Here is a 21,836-nt window from a genome sequence, read left to right as displayed (position 1 = left end):
GAAAGAAAAGATGCATGATTCAAAAAAGAACAAAGTGCTTTTATTATCAGTGCATGAGAAGCTGTACATGCCAACATTCCAACTTCCATATAACTTTGAAACCATTGAAATATCTTTATATTTACTCTAAAGAAGAAAGGCAAAATATACAACAACAAAAAATTAAAAGTAGAACCAAATGGGAGACAAAGGTCAATCTCTGAAACGGATGAAGGCTTCTGGCCTATATAACCCCAAAAAACTACTAAATACAGGGCAAGAGACTGAGCCTAGCAACACACACTGCTGCTTTGCATAACTTTTGGTACAAGAATGTTTATTAATCTTTCTATGTTTTCCAAGCCAAAAATTCAAAGCTGCACGGAAGAGAAAAGACTGTAAGATGCTACCCACCTATATATATATATTTTAATTCAAGCACTATTATCCTACAGGAAGAAACTAGTTTTTAAATGTCTCTTATTATGTAAACTAGAAAGGCTTATAAATGCATCATATTTATGAGTCCACTGACTTCATACTTCTTTTACCCAGTGCTTTAAATTTTATCTATCCTAATATTCTCTATCCTTGTCTTTTACAGGACGCCACCTACTTATTGAATAAGAGCACATTCATAGGTTTTGCTTCGTATGTCCTGAAAATATCTCCCATACACACAAAAATCTAGCTGTAGAATAAACCCACCCGTACACAAAAGTAGCCATAAGTGTTCTTGCTCTGAGGACTGGTTCTTTTTATTTCCATGCTAACAAAAAAGATGTGGGTTACTAGGGGAGCATTTCATAGATAGAACAAAGAATCAATTCAACAACATCAAAGCCCAGCAAAAAAAAACCTACACTATGAAAAACAATGGCTGTCATTTGTCTAACTAGGTAATTTTAAATTTGCAGAAATACCTAATAGCGCAAAGCTGGAAATTGAGTAAAATACCTACATTAAAACAGTGGATATCAAAAGTATGGGATATTGCAGTCTCAGACAAATTAGCAACACAACTATTATCAATAGACATCCCATCACGAGCAAACAACTTTATAGATAAATGGTTTGTTTGTTTTTGGAATATGTAACCTCAAACCCAATTGATACATATAAACTGCCCCCAAAATATATGGATTTTGTATTTTACTAATTTATAGTTCCATTACAGTATAAAGCAATATGTATGGTGATCTTAGTTGCTGCTTTGTATTGTTTTTATTGTTAATATTTATTGTATTAAAATTCATATGAGTTATATTGTTAGTAATGATAGGAATCTTTTGTTCTGTTTTATTGTGAATGTTTCAAGTTTACTGATAAGCAGTTTACTGAACATCACCTCTACTTAGTTCCTGTATAGACTGTTATAAAAGTCAACATTTCAAATAATTTCTCTATGATAATCTGTATAATTATTTGCTTCAACTGCTGTATTGAAATAAAAATAAATGTTAATTATAACAAAAAAATAAATAAATTTGCAGGTGGTATCCTTGTCCCCAATCCTGGGAATTTTATGGTTACTGAACTCCAAACAGTTCTTTATTTTCAGATATCTAAACCAGGTACAGCATTTTACTTTAAATTCAGGCACAATGCTCTCAAGTAAACATTAACACAAAAGAAATGGGTGGAATGTATCTCTCTCTCTTTTCATATCAGTCCCAAAATAAAGTCAGTATGAATGAGATACTTATCATACATCTGCAAATGCTGGAACAAGTGGACATTAGCATGCAAACTTGATAAATACAAAAACGGACAATCAGCTCTTGTCTGCAGATTATTTCACAGTGTGCAGTGAGATGTGAAGCTAGAGGAACGCTCTTCATTGTATTAGGTGGAGGCTCCAGCCTGTCTCTTCCTTCTATTTTGCTGCTGATTGACTCACTGCAACCCAAAATGTGAGATATGCCTTATCCACAGATTCCTTCTTGGTAGGAGTCAAAGCACATCACTTTTTTCGACAAGTTCATCTCCCCTAAAGATGTGCAGGCTTGGGGGGATAGAAAAGCCTGGAGGGTTCTGTCCTTCCCTAACCCCCCCCCCCCGTTTTTCTGCTGGGGGAAAAACCCAGGAAATTTTGGGGAACACCACAGAATCCTATAACTTAGATTCTTTTGGATTGACTGAAATGTATTTTGAGGTAAGGTTAACCTCAAAATTAGTAATATGAAAATTTTTTTGTATTGTAATCTAGCTAATGACAACCAAGGAACCAATGATGACTCATAGGGGGAATATTTCCCCTGTATTCCCCCTTCTCCCCTAGCTTTTTCTGTTTTATTACTTCCCACTCATTAGAAGTACCCCCAGACTCTCACCTTTTCCTGCCATCTACTTTTAGTTGTCCCCCTCTTAAAACTTTTCCTCCCCTTGCAGTCTCTCCCTTTTCTTCTTTCTCATTCACCTACCTTTTTCTGCTCCCCCACTTCAGCATTACTTCCCTTCCCTTTTCCCTGCTTCCTTATTTTAAACCATTTTTCAGTCTGCCTCTCTTCCCACACACACACACACACACACACACACACACACTAACTAGGAACATGAAAACAGTTGCCCAGCACCCCTCCAAAATGGCCACCAAGATCTCACCATGTAGTGTTGCTACATCTCAGCAGCATTCTGGCTAAGATGCAGACTTTACTTCTATGATTGGGGGGGGGGGTAAACCCTTCCAAGGTTTTTTTACCCCTGAAAACTGGGATTTCCCCAGGTTTGCACAAAAGTTTCCCTTGTCTGGCCCTAGTCCCAAACTTATACATGTTTTGAACTGTTGTGTACACGGACCGCCACTAGGGGTCCACGGCAAGACAGGAGCTTGGCTCCCCTGGACAATGGGAACATAGGATCCTAGTTCCCCCCAGCTCCAACCTATGGCCACTTTGGCGGGAGATTCAAACCCTCCAATGGACTAGGGCTGTGCTGGGTGGGTGTGTATATAGTTGGCCTTGCAGGGCCATTTTAGTTAGTCTTAAGTACAATAAACGTGTGCAAGAGCATGTCGTCGTCCGAGTCCTCCATGTGGCGAACCCAGTACTTTTCATGAACCACACTGTACAGTCTGGTTCAGAATTAGACATATATTTAATTGTTATTAGGGAGGAGAAAGCTGGGGGGAGCAAAAAAAGCCCCCTCATGCTTTTCCAAGGAACTTTTTTCATTTAAAAATACTAGAACATTTGGGGGAGCACTGGCCAAAAAGAAAACTTCTGAAATAGGAGAACTGCTTTTCAAGACAAGGTTTTACTCATTCAAAGTATGCAGTGTGAAAATTTTTATGTAAGACCCTAAAAAATGAAGTAAATCCTTGCATACTGTAAAAACCATATTTTCAAGGATATGATTGTTTAAATTGGATTGTTACAATTAATATGCTATATAGTATTCGATGATACAGGATTGAAGACTCTAGTGTTTTCTAAGTTATAAAGGTTAATTCAATATCTAAATATACTGATAGACCTATTGTGAATGTATGAGACTGTTTCTCATCAGGTTATATACTTTCTTTTGTTTACATCAAGTATGTTTTCTAATTTCAACATGTACTTTTCCTATGTCTCTGATGACACAAATTAGGATACGTGAACTAAGGTAACATTGAGTGCAGTAATGTGAAGCAGCCTTTCAAGCACTGTGTACTGCTACCCTCTTGAACATACACACACATCTCAGAGTCATAACAGGCTAACCCTAATAACAGATTTTTGTGTGTGTGCATTCGCTCAGACTAAGGTATTATTTAATAAGACATCAATACAAAACTTTTTAAAAAATTGTTATTGTTTGTAAAATTAAGCCTTCATTTTAACAAAGCACCAGAAATTAGCTATAAAAATTATGGTATAGCTCCAAGAGCCTGCCAAGCAAGCTCCAAAGATATATTCTTGTCAGGCTAAATCTCATGCACTTATTTTATCTTTAGAAAGCACATTAAGGGAACATGAAAGCACTCTTGAACAATGAAAAAAGATTAGCTAGAGATGTGGTATTTCTCACCTCATGATCAGAGGACCAGAAAGGGCACACAAAGAGACTAGTTGGAGGCTGGTGAGTTCGTTTCCTCCCCCCCTTTTAGTTCTGCCCCCTCCCCCAAAGTTGTCCATCAACCATCAGACCACCAGAATATCAGTCTTTTCTCTTCTTCATCTTTTCCTAGCTCATCTTTATCCCTTCCTTTATACAACTTTCCCCTCATGTGCACTCACCCATTCCCACACACACCCCTCCACCAACCCTGAGCTTTTACAAATCTATCTCTTTTCTCTCACTGTCTCATTAAGGCTCACATCTCTGTTCCTTGGGGCACTATACATACATATAGATGTGGGTTTTATTAAACCAACTGAGCACAAAACTTATGATATGCCTAGATAATGTAAAGTATTACTTTCTTTGAGACAGGTTTTTTAAAGAACTGTTTCTAGTATGATTTTTGTTTTTGTCCTTGCCCTTTAGTCGTTTAATAACAACCAAACTTGTCTACTTAAAAAGGTCTTTCTTATTGCATAAAATATTGCAACAACCCAAGAGTTGGATGGGTTAGAGTAAATGTATATCTGCAATTTCACTTGTACAAAATTAAGACAGGTATACTTTCAAATATTACATATGCTAGATCAAGGGCTCAGAAACTTTTATAATTAAAGAGCCAAACTAAGTCAAAATTCAGAGTGACTGATCAAAGAGACACTATAAAAAAGCCCACTCACATAACTTAACATTTCCTATAATTATGTTGATTAATAATCCATATAGTTTCCACAGCCAAAAAATGGTTGTTTACAAGTCTTATTAGGAGGGGGCACAGGCAGTCTCATGATGATAAATATATTACAGGGACATCATGTATGATTGTTCTAGTGCACTAGCATAAACATACATGCTGGCTTGATCTTGGATTAATGCAACTTTCTGTAAAGCATTTCTAAGAGGCCCGTTAGACCAATAAAAGTATCTGCCTGTGATTCACATACTGCTTATTTTACCATCACATCTATCCACCCAATATACCTTAACTTAAAACGCTTCTAACCCATAGAACCCAGCTGATGGAATCATGTTCTTTTGCCCCTTTCTGCAGCTGCTACAGAGTGGCAGGAGTCAGCTGGGCTGTGGGAGTAGTGTACTGCTATAATTTTTTTTTTCTTTTCGATTTCTAGGCCACTCTCCCCGTGAACGGGCTCAGGGTGGCTAACATCAGGGCATGCATGCCAGTACATAAAAGCAAGATAAAACAATTAGTTACCAAATGTACAAAATAAAGTGCTCCAAGATGATCCGAGGTAACAATCTTCCATTTAGTACATGGTATCAGGAGGATACTTAAACAGATCTCAGTTCAGTGGTCTCCATGCGACATAGTGCAGCAGTTTGTCGTCAGGCCATTCCAATACCCCGCTGTTGCCAAACTCGTTGGTGGTGGTAGTGGTGGTGGCGGCGGCTCCTAATCGAAAGCCTGGCAGAAGAGCTCCGTCTTACAGGCCCTCTGGAACTGTGCAAGGTCCTACAGGGCCCTGATCTCTTCTGGGAGCTCATTCCACCAGGTAGGAACCCCCACCGAAAAGGCCTTTGCCCTAGTAACAGCAAGCCTGGCCTCTTTGGGGCCCGGAGTCACCAGTAGATGTTAGGTCCCCGACTGTAGTGCCCTTGGGGGTATATATGGGGAAAGGCGGTCCCTCAGGTATGTCAGACCCTGGCCGTATAGGGCTTTAAAGGTAAGAACCAGCACTTTGAAGCGAATCCAGTACGCTATTGGCAGCCAGTGCAGCGCTTTCAGCACAGGACGAATGTGCTCCCATTTAGGGAGGCACATCAGGAGCCTGGCTGCAGCATTCTGCACTAGCTGCAGTTTCCAGATTTGCAACAAAGGTAGCCCCACGTAGAGAGCGTTACAGTAGTCTAGCCTCGAGGTAACCGTTGCGTGGATCACTGTGGCCAGGTCATCATGGTCGAGGAAAGGAACCAACTGCCGAGCCAGCCTAAGGTGGTAGAAGGTCGACCTGGCAGTGGCTGCCACCTGGGCCTCCATAGTTACAGAGGAGTCCAGGAGCACTCCCAAGCTCTTAACCTCCGACGCTGGCACCAAAGGCACCCCATCGAAGATCGAGAGAGGGATCCCCAACCCCGAACCAACGCGACTTCTATCTAAGTACTACAGTTATGTATTACGAAACAATTAGCCATGTACTTAACTCTCTCAACAATAACCAATGAGACTTAAAACGGCCCAACTCTGATTTTCCCATTGTGTTTATTTAGGGAATAAACCCTTTGAGAGTCACAAAAATAAATTTAACTGTCAAGTGTGGAACCCAGAAACAATATGCTTCGAACATATTTTATACTTGGAGCAGCAAACGCTGCACATTTCTGTTTCAGCTGAAAAGCTTTATTCAAACTAATTTTGGCAACAGCCATTAGAAAACAATTCAGATACAGTATTTGCTCTCCAACACCCCCCCCAAATGATTAAAATTTATCTGCCAAATATGCTTCAGAGAAAGATACAATAAGAAGAATCTAAAATATTTCATAATTATTACACATTCCAAATAAGAATACGATAGTGAACTAAAGTTACTTTAAATAAAGTAAATGTATCAGATTTTTAAAACCTTTTTCCAAAGATGGCCAGTCGCTCACAATGAGAAATAGATGAAAAATTAAAGTTCATTTTTAAAAGCACTAAAATGTCTTCTAGAAAATACTCAAATATCACAGCAAGAAAAACTGCAGAGTACCTGAACAGTGGAGCTAATCTCAGATGCAAAACCTCCTGTAAGAGGGGCTTCATGGCTGATTAGTAATCGTCCAGTCTTTGCCACAGACTGAAAAGGAAAAAAGACACCCGTTCACACATATACACTTTGCAAGTAATAGAACAAAGTTTGAATCCAGTGGCACTTTTAAGCACACTTCCTCAGATACTTTGCAAGTAAACTATTGACTTTCTACATTCAAAAAGGTGAAGTATTTTTAAAACCAAATTCTTGTTTTCCACACAGAAGCATCCAAAATTTGTCAAGTAACAGACTTTAGAACACACGTGATTGTTACAAGAATTTAAAGGAACATAGCCTAAAGCTTTGTCTGTCTAATGTATTGCTCACATAATTTTAAAAGGGCATGAATACATTATTCATCCAGACTTCCTAAATGATTTTTTTAAAAGATTGGTGCTCCCACAGTTAACTGAATGTTAACACTTGACTAGTCAATAAGCACAATGACCCCTCTTTACAGCCGAGTGGTTCATCCAATAGGTTTCTCTTATGATTTGGTTCCTTAAAATGTAGCACTGTAGCTCTTTATTTCTTGACTAGTCGCAAGGCCCATTGCAGAAAGAGATGAAACGAGCTCTAGAGAGAGGCTGCTGGAGCCCCCCCCCTCCACGCCCTGGCGAAGGAGAGCACCGCGGCTCCGCGGGACGCACCTACCAGGCGCTGGAGTGGTGGCGAGGGAGTCCTGGCAGGGCCCGGGGCCAAAGGCCCTGACCCGTTCCTGGCCGTGGAAGACAAGCAAGCTGCCATCGCTACCTCTTCGCCGCCACGGCTCCCTGCTGGTGGAGCAGCGGCGAGTAATGGAGTCCTTCTTGGGCCTGTGCCTGAGCAAGCCGGCGCTGCCTCCCATTGGCCGTGGTGCCGCCATGATCCTTTGTGGGGCCCGCAGGCAAAGCAAGGCTGCGGCGCCGCTGGCGCCTCCTGGCCACTTCAGCTCGCCACCTCCCAGCGACTGCCCTACCTGGTGGCAGAGCAGTGATGAGTGAGGGAGTCCTTCTCAGGGCTGCCACCCAAGCAAGGCGGCGCTGGCTACAGTTGGGACCGGCACCGCCATGCCCCTCTCTGGTGCCCGCAGGCCGAACATGACAGCACCATTCTTGGGTTCAGCCTCCAGACCCTCTGCCCGCCAGAGCGTCCTGCCCATCCATCGGCCCTCAGCACACTGCGGCCAAGAGGCTGGGCGGCGCTTCTGTGGGTGGGATGAAGGGCGGAACGAAGGCAACACAGCCAGTGGCCAGGGACCCCTTTCTGACTGGCAGTTGAGGGACCCAAAGGCTGTGGGGGCGTGTGGAGCGTTGAGGCAAGAGGGACACAAAAACTCTTTTATATATAAGGAGAGATGGTAACAGCAAGCTACAACTTTCATAAAACTATCATAGTTGTTTGTAAATAACTGATTCATAATGATTTACATGCTTTGCTTATCAATCTACTTTTAATACATTTGTCTATGAAGTCCACAGCACTATTACATTCCACAAGAGTACTCATAGGGACATATGGTTGTAAAATAATTTCATCTCTTTAAAACCAACTTGGAAGTTGAAGACCTGAGTGGAAATACCTTGCTCCAGACTCTGGTACTCTGCCCTCCAGGCCTCCTTTGGGGAATGGATGCCAAGTATCCCTGATGGAGATGTTTGATGTAAAGAGCACTAGGTGCCAGACAGTGGGCAGCAGCAGGCAGGGAAGAAGGTCAGTAACCTCACTGATGAGATGGTTGCTCTAGACAGGCAAGCCTTTTCTGTTATTGAGGATATCAGGTTCCACAAGCTGCTCCAAGATGCCTATCCCCTGTGTTGCTGACTGTTGTATACCAAGGCTGGCTCATAAAATTGCCCTTGCACTAGGCACCCCATGCCCATAGGAGCACATCTGTGCTCAGTACTGTTTCTGGTGCTTGCTGTATGAAGAGGGGAGTTTCTCGTCAAATTGATGTGGCTCACACACCACCCAAGACACCAGCCTACAATGAGGTAGGCACCCAACTGTCAACTGATGTTACTGCTGTGGTAGAACACTGCAGCTGTAGATGGTACATATAGGCAGTCTGGTAAAGGGTGTTAACAGCTGAGGCAGATACCATAAAACCTAGAAGCCTCTGGACTATAAAAAGCAGACTGGATCTGAAGCCTCATTTCAATTTTGACAAGAGACAGGAGGGTACTAGATCTCTTACAGAAGAAAAGGCTTGCCTACCAGAGAATCTAGAACAGCCCCAGTGAACTGAAGGTAGGCTGAAGCTTTCAAGTAAAGTGCTCAAAGACATGTCTAACAACCAGTAGTCTATGTACAAATAAACCTGAACTTCTTGTCTGTGGAAATGTGTAGTCATATGTTTGGTAAAGACTATGGGTGCTTTCAAAAGTCTGACTGGAAGGACCTTGCATGGGAAACGTTGGCTTCTGATGGCATTGTTGTTGTTCAGTCGCACAGTCGAGTCCGACTCTTCGCGACCCCATGGACCAGATCACGCCAGGCCCTCCTGTCTTCCGCCGTCTTCTGAAGTTGGCTCAATTTCATGTCCGTTGCATCGATGACACTGTCTAACCATCTCATCCTTTGCCGTCCCCGTCTTCTTTGACCTTCAATCTTTCCCAGCATCAGGGTCTTCTCCAGTAAGTGCTCCCTTCTCATTTGGTGGCCAAAGTATTTGAGCTTCAGTTTCATTATCTGGCCTTCCAGGGAACAGTCAGGGTTGATTTCTTTTAGGATTGACTGATTTGATCTTTTTGCAGTCCAAGGGACTCTCAAGAGTCTTCTCCAGCACCATAGTTCAAAATAATCTATTCTTCGGCGCTCAGCCTTCCTTACAGTCCAACTCTCGCAGCCATACATGACTACTGGGAATACCATTGCTTTGACATACCATTGCTCTGATGGCATAAGAGCATGTAACTGTGCTGAAGCTGACTAGCTAAAAATATGCATCCTTGAGCATTACTGATCTTTTGGACAAGAGTGGCAGAGTAGCGGATAGAGATTTTATTCACAGTAGTCTGAGGGCTATGAAAACAGTCATATCTCATAGGTCGAGAATTGGCCAAAAGAAAAGTAGCAAGAGAATGGGTTACTTTTTCTATGAGATCTTTTAATGTCAATTTTTTAATTTCCTTCATAATAACCACCACAGAGGTGCCAATTTTGAACTCTGAGATGTCTGGAAGAGTCACAAAATCCTACTCTGATAATCGTAAGGGCCAAATAATCTTGTGTAATGAGGTCCAACTGATGAACATGTTTCCTGAGGACAAGAGCATATGGCTGAGACACCATGCTGGAGTCAAAGTCTGCTTTGAACCTGAGGAAGTGTCAGACTCCTGGGCAAGTTACTCTCAACCACACTGTCTTTGGCAGTGAAAGGCTTTATTGAGATATAAACAATTTCCAGGCCTTAACACTACTGTGTCAGTTCTAAAGATTTTGGTGGGTGCATACATAGATATAGATAGTTCAAATGTAACCCCTGCTGTGGCCCACTCATATGTCACATCACCCAGCCTGGCCCCAGTGTCTCTACCCCCCTTCTCATGGGAAATATATGATCCCATTATCTGCCACACAAGCTGGCACTAGAAGCTTGTCTTGGGGCCTTATAAGTAGGTATCTGATGAATTCTTTTTTTAAAAAAACAGCTTCCATAACTATAGAATTTGGTAGCAGGTATAAAAGAGTGATATGTAATTGTCTCACTAAACTGTACTTTCCTTCAAGACATCAAACTGTGAGAGGGACTGCAGAAGGGTTCTCCCAGACATCCCTGTTCACTCGTAACAAATCCAGAAGCACTGACCAAGCTACAGAAGTGTGTGAGTCTGAACCAACTAATCAACATCGATCTCCATCAAGAAAGCAAATATTAACACTCATGTACATGCAAAACTAAAGATTAGACACTCATTTTGGAATAAATTCAGATTTCGTTCACTGTACAATAGTCTGGGAAGGAGAATTAAAAAATCAGTTTACCTTAAGCTAATAGAGGCCTCTAGTGGTATTCAATGTGTACTGATGTGTGAAATGTGACGGGGGAACTATCATAATAGTGAAGGGAAAAAAGAACTATACTAATCACATGTTTTAAAAAATCAGATTAACCAAACATGAATCCTGTTCTTGGGTTTGATGTTGAAATCAGTGTACTTAATCCTTACATAACCCTTTACTGGATTGTGGCCTTAATAATTTCCCTATATAAACTGCAATTCTAGAAATGAAGAGATTCAAGTAGGATATTTCTTAATTTATTTAAAACTTTTATATACTGCCTCTCCCTTACACAAGGCATGAGATGGTATACAATTACATTTTACATTTACATTTACATTTGCGATTTATATACCGCCCTATCCATGTGGCTCAGAGCGGTTTACAGACAAATACACAATTTATCTAAGCTAGGATATAATGGTGAGGGGAGGGTATTTTTCTTAACTGGGCACCTAACAGCAGGATCTTTTCCTTTGGGTTCGACGGTGGACTTCGACGGTAGCTTTCTCTGCAGTAACGGCTTCTTTCCAGCAGATGGCCCCCACAGAACATGAACGAGGCAGCTGGACTCCTTGTCCAATCGGCTCCAGTCCTCGCCGCAACATCATGCTCTTCCAGGCACCGGTCTCCGTCGCTCGCCGCTGCTTTCTAACACCGATCACGGAGGAAAGGTGCTCCCCGCTCGTAAGGAGCAGGTACCCATTTACCTACTTGCCCGTACAGGCTTTCAGACCACTGGGTGGGCGGGAGCTGGGACAAAGGGCCAGGAGCTCACCCCGGCCACGGTGGGACTCGAACTGCCATCGGCAGTACGGCTAGATTAACCTGCAGGCGTTTTTTTTTTAACGCCATGCGCCACCGCATCAAGATCAAGTATTAAAAATAAATGTACCTCATTGGAAATAAGGACCATTATATTTTATAGACAATGTCTTAAAAACTATAATGAAAAGGATGTTGGGGAGAAATATTTTTTTTGTTTTATATACTCTGTTATATATAATTATCCTTGATATATGCAATTATGTTATATAGCTCTTCTTTTCCTTTCTGTATCCACTCTATACTATTATTATTAGATCCCATCTAATAGGATCTCATACAAGATGCTCTTGTAGCTTTGTTGTGGGCACGCCACCACTGTCTCTCTAGCCGTCTTAACCTTCACTTCATTAGCCGCAGCTCCTGCGTAAACCAAGGGGCGAGCCTGGAGCGAGGGCACAGAGGGCCGGCCCGGTGAATGGGGTTTGTTACGTATTGGGAGAGTCCTAGCACCGCCATGGACGACACCAGGTCCATTGACTGAGTAGAGGCCGCATTGTCGGCATGGACGATAAAATCACCCAGGACTATCAGTCTAGGGTGTTCCAATGCCCAGCCTGATACAGCCTCCATCAGGGATGGCAGGCTATTGGCCGGTGCATTGGGCAGTCAGGTACACCAACCAAATCACCAACTTCTCCCCATCTTCCCCCAGGCCAGCACACTCAATGCCCGTGATCCTCAGCGGCAGGAGCACCCTGAAGGAGTAAGCCTCCCAGATGAATACGGCCACTCCTCCCCCCCCCCACCCCCTAGTCTGTGATTGGTGAAGGACCAAGAACCCAGAAGAAGCCAGCTGGGAGACAGCTACTGTCTCCCCATCTCACACCTAGGTCTCAGTCATGCACACCAGGTCTACATTCTACTCAAGCAGAAAGTCCCAAAGGACCATGGTCTTGTTATTTATAGACCTGGCATTACACAACGCCAATGTCTGAGGGGGGTAATTTATCCTAGCCCCACTACCTAAAACCTTTAGGATGGGACACAGGCTGGAAGGGGGCTGAGCTGTTCTACTTCTCTGTCCCCTTCACTTGTCTCCATGCCTGGTCCCACTGCTATACTTCCCCCTCCCCTAGGGTTGCCAAACCCCCCGGTTTGCCAGGGGTCCCCCGTTTTGGGGGGGTCTACCCACTGCTGGCCAGATGGCTGGCGGGGGAAGCCCGACCCCCAACACCCACAGCCACCCATCTCTCTCCTTTTAAGCGTGTGGAACCCGTGTTTCCTCCGAAGCCTGATTGCCGCAAGCTTGCAGGGAAATGCCAGCTTCAGTGCTCTTAAAAGGGAAATGCGGCTGCTCTTAAAGGGGAAACACCGGCTCCTGCATTTAAAAGGGAAACGCTGGCTCCTTTAAGTGCAGGGAACTGCCGTTTCTGGAGATCCAGCACACGGGCGGGTGGGGGGCCGCAGACGTCCCTAACATGACGTCATCACGTGGGGATGCCCCGCCCCCTCCAGGAACGCCCCCAAAGTCCCCCGCTTGGGGTGGAAGATGGACTTGGCAACCCTCCCCTCCCCAGGAGCACTGGAATCTCCTACCCAGTCATCGCCACACTTGGAGGTCTTTGCTAGCCTCAGACCAGCTAGAGCCTCAGACCAACCAGCTATAATTGGCTCATGTTAGTAGTACCCTATGTACAGCAACTATTAGCTACCAAAAAATTCCTAATTTTAATATTGCCCTCCTCCTTTACAGCCCATACAATTTAGCCTAATAACCTATACTTGTCTTTTTTTCCCTTTTTTCTCCCCCTTCAATTTAGCCTGTAATTTAAATAAAGGCTAATAGATTTCAGTGGCAAATTTAACTTCAAGCTATTCAGTGCAAATCTCTTGTTAATTGATCTGTTAATTTATAAACCAAATCAATTAATTAATTAATTTACATATGCAGGACAGCTAATACAATATAGTCTATTTAATTCATTAATTTAGACCCACAATTAATTGGAAAAATAAACTATCAATTAATAATATCAGCAACCCAATTAATTAAGTCTAAAAAGTGCACTTCAAATTAGATGTTGCTGCATTTCAAACTAGATGAAATTTCCAAATGGAGACAGCATTATCTCTCTATATAATAATGCTGTTTTAAAGTGGCAACATTCCATGCGCTCCCATTGGCTGTGCAATGCCCTCCCTCAGCCATTGGCCCATCAAACACCACTCAAGAGTACTCGCGTGCCATTGGCCAGGTGCTGGGTTTGCTTCTCTTCCCCGCCTACTCCCCCTTCAGCCATTCTGCCCTGTCAGAATTACTGGCAAATGGCTTTCTGTCTTGACTAAGACACTTCTCCTGCTTGCCTCCTGTGTTGGAATAACTTTTCCCTCATTGGCTGTTGGTAGATGTAACGAAATGGCAGTTACCTGTGTTTGTAAGATGGCTGCTGTCTGTGGTTGTTTGTTTAAAATGTTCCACCATAAGGTCTAATAGTTCCAGAGAGGGGCCTGTAGGGGTATCACTCACTGGGTTCAATGGGGCTTCCTCATCTGCTGGACTACAGTTCCCAGCTGCCCCAAAGCAGAAAAGGGCGGGAAAACATGGACTGTCCCAATACTCGGGGCGGCATCAATATAGACTGAAGCCCATCCAGGGAGGAGGCAGTCTTCGTCCTACAGGAGATTAGGAAAGACTCCTGCTGCCTGTGCTGACCAGGCTGTCCAGGCCACAAGCCAGAGATGTGGGGGAACCCTGGGAGCCAGCAGAAATTCAGCCACTCCACAGTCAGCTGGACTGGGGAATGAATGGAAGTTTCCCCGCTCTCTTGGGCCAGAGAGACAGAGGCTAGAGCAGAGAGCCAGAAACCGGTGTGCAGGGAAAGAAGATGGCGTTTAACCCCTGTTGATTTATGTCCTGTTGGTTCATAGTGTGTTTTTACTCCTACAGCTGTGTCTTATTCATTTAATGTGTCTGTGTGCTACGTAACTGTGTAAATTCTTTTGGGCTAATAATCTGTGTTGTGCTCTGACCACATAGTCTTCCCCGCTCTGCACAATAACAAAGGGAGGGAGTAGCCCAAGGAGGCAAGGAAAGGCCAGACCCTTGGGTTGTCAACTTTCCAGGGATCCCCCAAAGATTGGGGATTCCATCTCCAAATAGGAGATTCACCCAGAGGGTCTCAGTGTCCCTCTAAAAATGCAGTGACAATTCAGTGAGTGGCAGCAGAGAACTTAAGGAGTGAGATACGCCCATGGGACAAGGGTGGGAGGTGAACAGCTGAGTTGTAAACTGGAGCCTGTTTCGCCACAGTGGGCAACCAAGCTTGGTTAAGACAAAGGAAGGAAACCCTTCACAGGCCTTTGTGAGGAACTCATTAGGGCCAGTCCTGACTAGGGTTGCCAGCTCCAGGGAGGGAGATTCCTGGATATTTTCTTCTCTGCACAGTTTGGATGCTGTGTGTCTGATGGCTGGGGAGCAGCACAGGAGAGAAGGAAGGAGCAATGCATGGAGAATCTTCTGTGTTCCCAGTTGGCCAACAAAAAAGATGGTCATATGCAACAGGTAAGTGGAAGAGGGCTTGATACACGGCTGGTGCCAGAAAACAATTCAGGGACTGTAAAGTTCCCCTTGCTGTGAAGGCAATCATTACAAGCTGCTGCAGCTTATACTCTAAACTAAACTAGTATGAATTCTGAGCGCACCAACAAAAAAAAAACTAAATACGAAGAAGGGTGTTCTAGAGAACGTTTAAGTAATATGTGTTTTGTACATTCTTAACCATACAATCAACAGCATTCTATCTATAATATGCTCAGCATACCGAGAATTAAGAACCTCATAACATAACTAAGACCGACACATTTAATAAAGAACTGCTCACTTACTGCAACCCACAAACTAAAAAAGGTTAATGAAATGTAATCCGTGTTGCAACCTAAACCACTATTTAGTTCTAAAAAAACCTTCAAGAGCTTAGGAAATGAACCTTTGTCAATTTCCGCTCCATAATTTTTGTATAATAAATAATACCTACCTTGCATACAGTATCTGCATCCCAAGGTAGAATAGTCTTCAGATCAATTACTTCACAGGATACACCAAGTTTTTCTTGAGCCATACCTGCTACCTCTTTGATAACATGAACCTAAATATTTGGTCAAAGCATGCAGCATTATGTCAGAGGAATGGAAAATTAACTCTCTCATTTTTTTATCATTCCCTTCCTCTAAAGAACCCAAAGCAGCATATGTTTTCTTCCTATTCCCTTTTTATCCTCACAACCACACTGTGAGGTAAGTTAAGCTGAAGCTCACAGGATGACTGACCAAAAGAATTTCATAGTTGAGTGAGGATTTCAATCCAGGTTTCCTTTTCCTATTCCAGCCACATTACTACACTGTTGGCAGAACAGAAAGGGGGGAGGAGATTTTACCCAGTATCCCGCTTCGTGTTTCTACTTCCAACAACTGGAAGCATCTTGTTTATGTTTAGTTTGTTTATGATTCCCCCTAGCACTCAGGAGAGAAGAAGGTCCGCCTACATGAGCTCCTTCTAGTCACACAACTTTTCGAGCATACACTGTGTATTATGATGCTTCCAGACTACAACACTGATTTAAATTCCAACTTTCATTTCCTAGAGAACTTTATAAGAAAGCTTATAACAATTTTTTTTAAGTGAGCCTCCTTGGCCTATATTGTTCTCCCCTGTGAAATACATATTGTTCAACTATGGGTAATTTCAGACAGACGATATATTCTGGAAGAGGAACGGTTCCCAAACGGTTTCTGGTCTGTCATTTCAGACAGAACCCGTTTGAGAACCGGTTCCCTTCCGGAATATATTTGCCATTTCATACACAAACGCTTCTGTCCCATTTAGGAAACGGGACTGAAGCGTTTTACCTGTCAACCGCTTCCAAGTAGTCTTCAGTTCCCTCTCCCAGTTCCGATGCACTTTTTCCCACCGTTTTTTGCCTGCGCGGGCGATCTCCGGCTTTCCCCCCAGAACGGTCGCTTTATAGTGTTATAGCACTATAACGCTATAATGGAATAGCATTATATCAACTCCATTGGAATGCCTGGAGTGTTTTGTTATAGTGCTATAGCGCTATAAAGCAAACGTTCAAAAAAAAAAAAGCCGGAGATCGCCCGCACAGGCGAAAAATGGCAGGGAAAAAGCGGTGCAATCTGAAATGGCAAACCAGTTCTGATCCGGCTCATTTCCGGTATGGGAAAGCCCTGTGTGAAATGGCAGCCCTGTACCGGTTCACTTCAAAACGAATCATTACCGGCTTGAAACCGGGTGAAACTGGGTAAAGTGAAATTCCCCTATAATTTGAATCAGGCACAATCAGCCAATCTTTAAATCACATTCAAAATCCATATTCTATATATCTGCACCAGTGCAGGCAACTGGGATATACAACTTCTGCATATGATAGTGACTTTCCCAGTTTGTGTTTTTTTATTTATATATACTGAAAGGTTTCTGCTGTGTTGTTAACTGGGATATAAGACATTTCAATCATGCCATAAAATTATTTTCAGGCCTATGTTTGCATTTCATTTTTTGCAACCGTACAGCATGCAACCGTATGAATACCTCAAGAAAGTCATACCAACCTGAGTGCCCCAAGCCACCAGAGTAACATCACTTCCGTTCTGCAGCACTTCTGCTTGAGAAAGTGGAATGTAGTATGGCTCCACAGGGACTTGTTCCACTAAATGAATTTGAATAGAGGTTTATGTACTCTCGATCTAAAATATTTACTCCCAAGAACAAAAACATACTCAAAATCATGGAGCCATGATATACCTACAATTTAATAAGGATAAGGTAACCCTACACCTCTTGTCTCAGGCCTCATCAATCTAACAGCCCCCTTATTAATGACTGGTTGGTCAGACTGTAGTTTGTATTGCTTATTCTTTTTTTTTCTTTTTTTAAGACCCCCGAAGGGATTTTTTTTTTTTTATAATACTACATAAACTACAGAGAAAAGAAGGAACGGGGAGCTAAAACTAAGGAGAAAGAAAAGTAACCCACACTAAACTAAAAACCCAAGAGTAAGAGATCATTACCCTGTTAGACTGCAGTTAGTAATGAAGAAAAAAACTGTTAATAAACAATATACTTCGTGAGATCTTTTCTTTCTAAGCTTATGCGTTAGTTTATTACTTGTTATGAGATGATTTCCAGAGCATCTCCTCCAGCTCTCTTCGTAAGGGCAATTTTCAGAGTCCTTTCGCCTTTACATCTATGCTAATTCTCTCTAAAGTCTTGATGGCTTCTTAGATGTTCACTCGAAATTCTGCAACCCTCCTCCATCTCCAAAGGGATAACACTGCCAATCTTAAGCCTCTTCCTTCTTGGTCTCATCCTCGGGGCCTAGTGGCATCTCACAGGCTTCTTGATCTTGACGTCAGGTTCAAGCTCTTTTCTATCAGCCAAATTTAAGACAACACTTTCTAAAAACATCTGCCGGGAAGGAGTTAAGTCCTTGTAAATCTTTTCTGTTTCTCTCACGCTTTCTCCCCTTATCTCTTTGAGATTGCTGTTAGTTTTAGTGTCCATCTCTTTTGCTTTGACAGCCCTCTGTTCCATCTTTTCTGCTATTGTTGCCAACTGCAGCTGCCGGGACATGAGTTGTTGATTTATCTTGGCAAGCTGATGGTTAATACCAACAAGTTGCTCAAGAATCGGCTTGGTGGCTTCTGCTATGAGTTCTATAACTTTCACTTCCCTTCTTCTCGGAGTTGTTTTCGCTGACTTTTTGGAGTGTCCACCATTTTTACACTTTAATTCCAATATAAAATTGTTTTCTCCCCGGCTCTGAAAATCGCTTACATGCTGTTTACTCGCTTAAATACTCATGGATATCTCCCACAGCTTTTTGCTTCCAAGTATCCGTTTACAATTGTCTCTTTCTCTCTCTCCCTCCTCTGCTTATCTAAATGCGGCAGAGAGGTCTCCCTCTCTCAGCACGATTCCAGTCACTCAAGAGTTTTTTGGGGTGGGATTTTCGCTTCAAAGTGTCTGTTTACAATTCTCTCTTTCTCTCTCTCTCTCCTCCCTCCTCTGCCTATGCAAATACGTCCGAGAGGCGTTCCTCTCAGGAGGATTCCAATCGCTCAAAAGGTTTTGGAGGGGGGGGATTTATGCTTCTGTTTACAGTTCGTTCATTTTAACTCACAATTCATTGTCTCTTAACCACGCTCGTAATCACTCCTTCGCCAGATCTCCTGCGCTTGACTGGGTCAGCACATCTTGTGCCTCACTAAGAGGACGCAGACAGCAGGGAGGACCGTCAGGGCGGAGGGCAGCCTCAATTTCCCTGCAAATAGCAGGAAAGGAGGCTCACCCTCAAAAGCCCTATGGCCTGGGGGGCCTCCCTGACCCCCCATGGAGGCACCGATCCAGCGGCACCCCTCCCCTCCGCTGCTGTGCGGAGCGCCTTCCCCGAGCCTCAGGAAAGGCGTCCGCCATCGTTGCGTCGAGTTTGGGGAGGGGACAGGCCTCATCTGAATAGAATGCCATAGACTCCACCCTCCAAACCAGCCATTTCCTCCTGCGGAACAATTGCTGCCATTCTCCAGATGAGGACTGGAGATCACTCAGAATTAAAACTGCTCTCCAGATGGCAGAGATCAGCTCCCCTGGAGAGTGGCTGCTTTACAGAGTGGACTCTGTGTCATTATACCCTGCTGAGGTCGCTTCCCTCCTGCTTGGGTCCCTACTGTGGATAACTTTATTTATTTATTTGAACTTTTACCCCCCCCTCCCAGCCAAGGCCGGCTCAAGGCTGCTTACAGATAATTACATTAAAAACATAATTTACGATTAAAACAATTCTAAAAACATAATAAAGTGCTAGTGATCGTTGTTATCGTTGTTATCCATAAACAGTAGCAGCCATCATTCACAGTTCTCAGCTCGGCATCAGCTCACAGTATTCATTTTAGTTGTTCCAGCAGTACTTGTTGTTAGTTAGGCTGTGGGTGGCAGTTTCCGGACTCCAGGGCCCTCTCTGATGATCTTCACTGGTGGTGGTGGTGGCTCCCAAAAGCCAGGTGGAGGAGCTTCGTTTCACAGGCCCTGCGGACCTATAAAAGGTCCCACAGGGCCCTGATCTCCTCCAGGAGCTCATTCCACCAGGTTGGGGCCTCCACCAAGAAAGCCCTGGTTCTGGTCGCCAACAGCCTAGCCTCCTTAAGACCCGGGAGGGCCAGCTGGTTTTGAGCCCCTGACCGCAGCGCTCTCTGGGGGACATATGGGGCAAGGCAGTCCCTCAGATATGTAGGTCCCTGACCGTGTAGGGCTTTAAAGGCATCAGGGAGGCTGGGCCAGCAGCAGGGCTAAGGCAATCCTGCTGGGCAAACCTCCCCAGCGGCTGTAAGCATCCCACCTCCTCTCCGACACCTGACAGGCAGCTGCCTGTCCAGTGTAGGAGGGGGAGGGGGAGGAGTATTAGAAGCCACTATGGAGGCGGGGCCGGCAGGATCAGTAAGGGGTCACTGTTGGGGCAGGCTCCCTCAGGGCTTTAAGCACCCTGAAACCACTGCTGCACCTGACAGACAACCGCACATTTTACCCCTTTTGACCCACTTAGGGGTTGAATTTCTAAAAATCCCTTCTTAATGAGCACCTACGCCATGGTAGGAGCGCTCTCCCCGAGTTTGGTGTCTCTAGGTCCAGCGGTTTGGCCTGGGCGTTGATTTTACGGTGAGGGGACTTTCTTTTAAATATAGAGATGACTATTTTGTCACAACTGATTTGTTACTATGTTTATGGATGGTAAAACAGTTTAAGGGTTTGATGTTATTACACTGAACTATATTCAGGTGGGAGCTGCGGTGGCTCAAGTGGTTAAGACGTTGAACTGCAGGCTGTGGAAGGTCAGTAGTTCAGCAGTTCAAGACCCGGGTGTCGCAAGACGGGGTGTGCTCCTGTCTCTAGTTCCAGCTCCTGCCAACCTAGCAGTTCGAAAGCAAGAAATTGCAAGTACCCTGTTTTCCCGAAAATAAGACCTACCCCAAAAATAAGCCCTAGCAGGATTTCTATGCATTTGTGGTATAAGCCATAGTGTGTCTTCTTGAGAAAAAATAAAAACATTGTCTTATTTTCAGGGAAACACGGTAGATAAATAGGTACCACTTCGGTGCCTTGGTGCTTAGTCATGCCGGCCACATGACCACGGAAACGTCTTCGGACAGCGCTGGCTCTTCGGCTTTGAAACGGAGATGAGCACCGCAACCCTAGAGTCGGATTCAACTGGCTTTCGAGCAAGGGAACCTTTACCTTTACCTATATTCAGATTTGCTGCTAGTCCTATTGTGACTGTCTTGACTTTCAAATAATATACTTTTTACTATTTTTTCTATTTTCTATTTTTTTTCTATTTTCTATTTTCAATTTCTATTTTCTCTTACCTTCCTCAACAGCAAAAACTAAGATTCATGCCGGTTTCCAATTTGCCCTATTTGGGCAAATTAATTGAGAGGGTGGTGGCGATACAGTTGCAGAGCTTTATGGATGACACTTCTATGCTAGATCCCTTCCAGTTCAGCTTCCACCCAGGTCATGGGACAGAGACAGCATCAGTCACCCTCACTGATGACCTCCGGAGGCACCTGGATCGGGGCGGGGTGGTGGTGCTGTTGTTGTTGGACCTGTTGGTGGCGTTTGACACAGTCAACCACCAGCTACTGGCCCACCGCCTCACCGACATGGGGATTCAGGGGCTTGCCTTGCAATGGCTCGTCTCCTTTCTCCAAGGTCGGGGACAAAGGGTTGGGAGCAGCTGTCCCGAAGGCACCTGCTAATCTGTGGAGTGCCTCAGGGGGCGGTGCTTTCCCCGATGCTATTTAACATCTATATGCACCCCCTTGCCCAGATTGGCTGGAGGCATGGGCTAGGGCAGTAGTGGCGAACCTATGGCACACGTGCCAGAGGCGGCACTCAGAGCACTCTCAGTGGGCACATGTGCCATCACCCCAGCCAGGCCCAGACCATCATTAAAGTGTCAAATTCTCTGCCAAATAATTTTAAGTAAATGAAAGCATTTGGGATTGTTTTCCTTACTTTGTTTGGATCATCTTATGTTAATGTACTAGCAGTAAAGCCCGTTGTGGAAATAAATACAACGAGATCTAGAAAGAGGCTCTGGGGGAGTGGTCTGGCTTTGGGCAAACAGTGTCATTTTGCTGTGGTTACCTCAGCAGGGTATAATGACAGAGTTCACTGTTTTCTCCAGAGGAACTGATCTCTGCTCCCTGAAGAGCAGTTGTAATTTTGAGTGATCTGTA

The 21,836-nt window shown here is 44.0% G+C and overlaps 1 protein-coding gene across 5 annotated transcripts in view; it reads right to left on the bottom strand.

Moving 5' to 3' along the window:
• The window catches only part of BCKDHB (branched chain keto acid dehydrogenase E1, beta polypeptide), an 88,266-nt gene that overhangs the window by 48,196 nt on the left and 18,234 nt on the right, over positions 1-21,836 (bottom strand). For all 5 annotated transcript variants that reach the window (XM_015410058.1, XM_015410056.1, XM_015410053.1 and 2 more), the window contains exons 7-9: positions 17,154-17,251; positions 15,563-15,673; positions 6,735-6,821 (exon numbers count right to left, since the gene is read on the bottom strand). In XM_015410058.1, coding sequence (XP_015265544.1) covers positions 6,735-6,821; positions 15,563-15,673; positions 17,154-17,251 — 296 coding nt within the window. The remainder of the gene's footprint in view (positions 1-6,734; positions 6,822-15,562; positions 15,674-17,153; positions 17,252-21,836) is intronic.

This window comes from Gekko japonicus, unplaced genomic scaffold (assembly GCF_001447785.1).
Source record: "Gekko japonicus isolate JY-2015 unplaced genomic scaffold, Gekko_japonicus_V1.1 scaffold311, whole genome shotgun sequence".
NCBI lineage: Eukaryota > Metazoa > Chordata > Lepidosauria > Squamata > Gekkonidae > Gekko > Gekko japonicus.
This window is presented reverse-complemented; position numbering and strand designations above follow the sequence as displayed.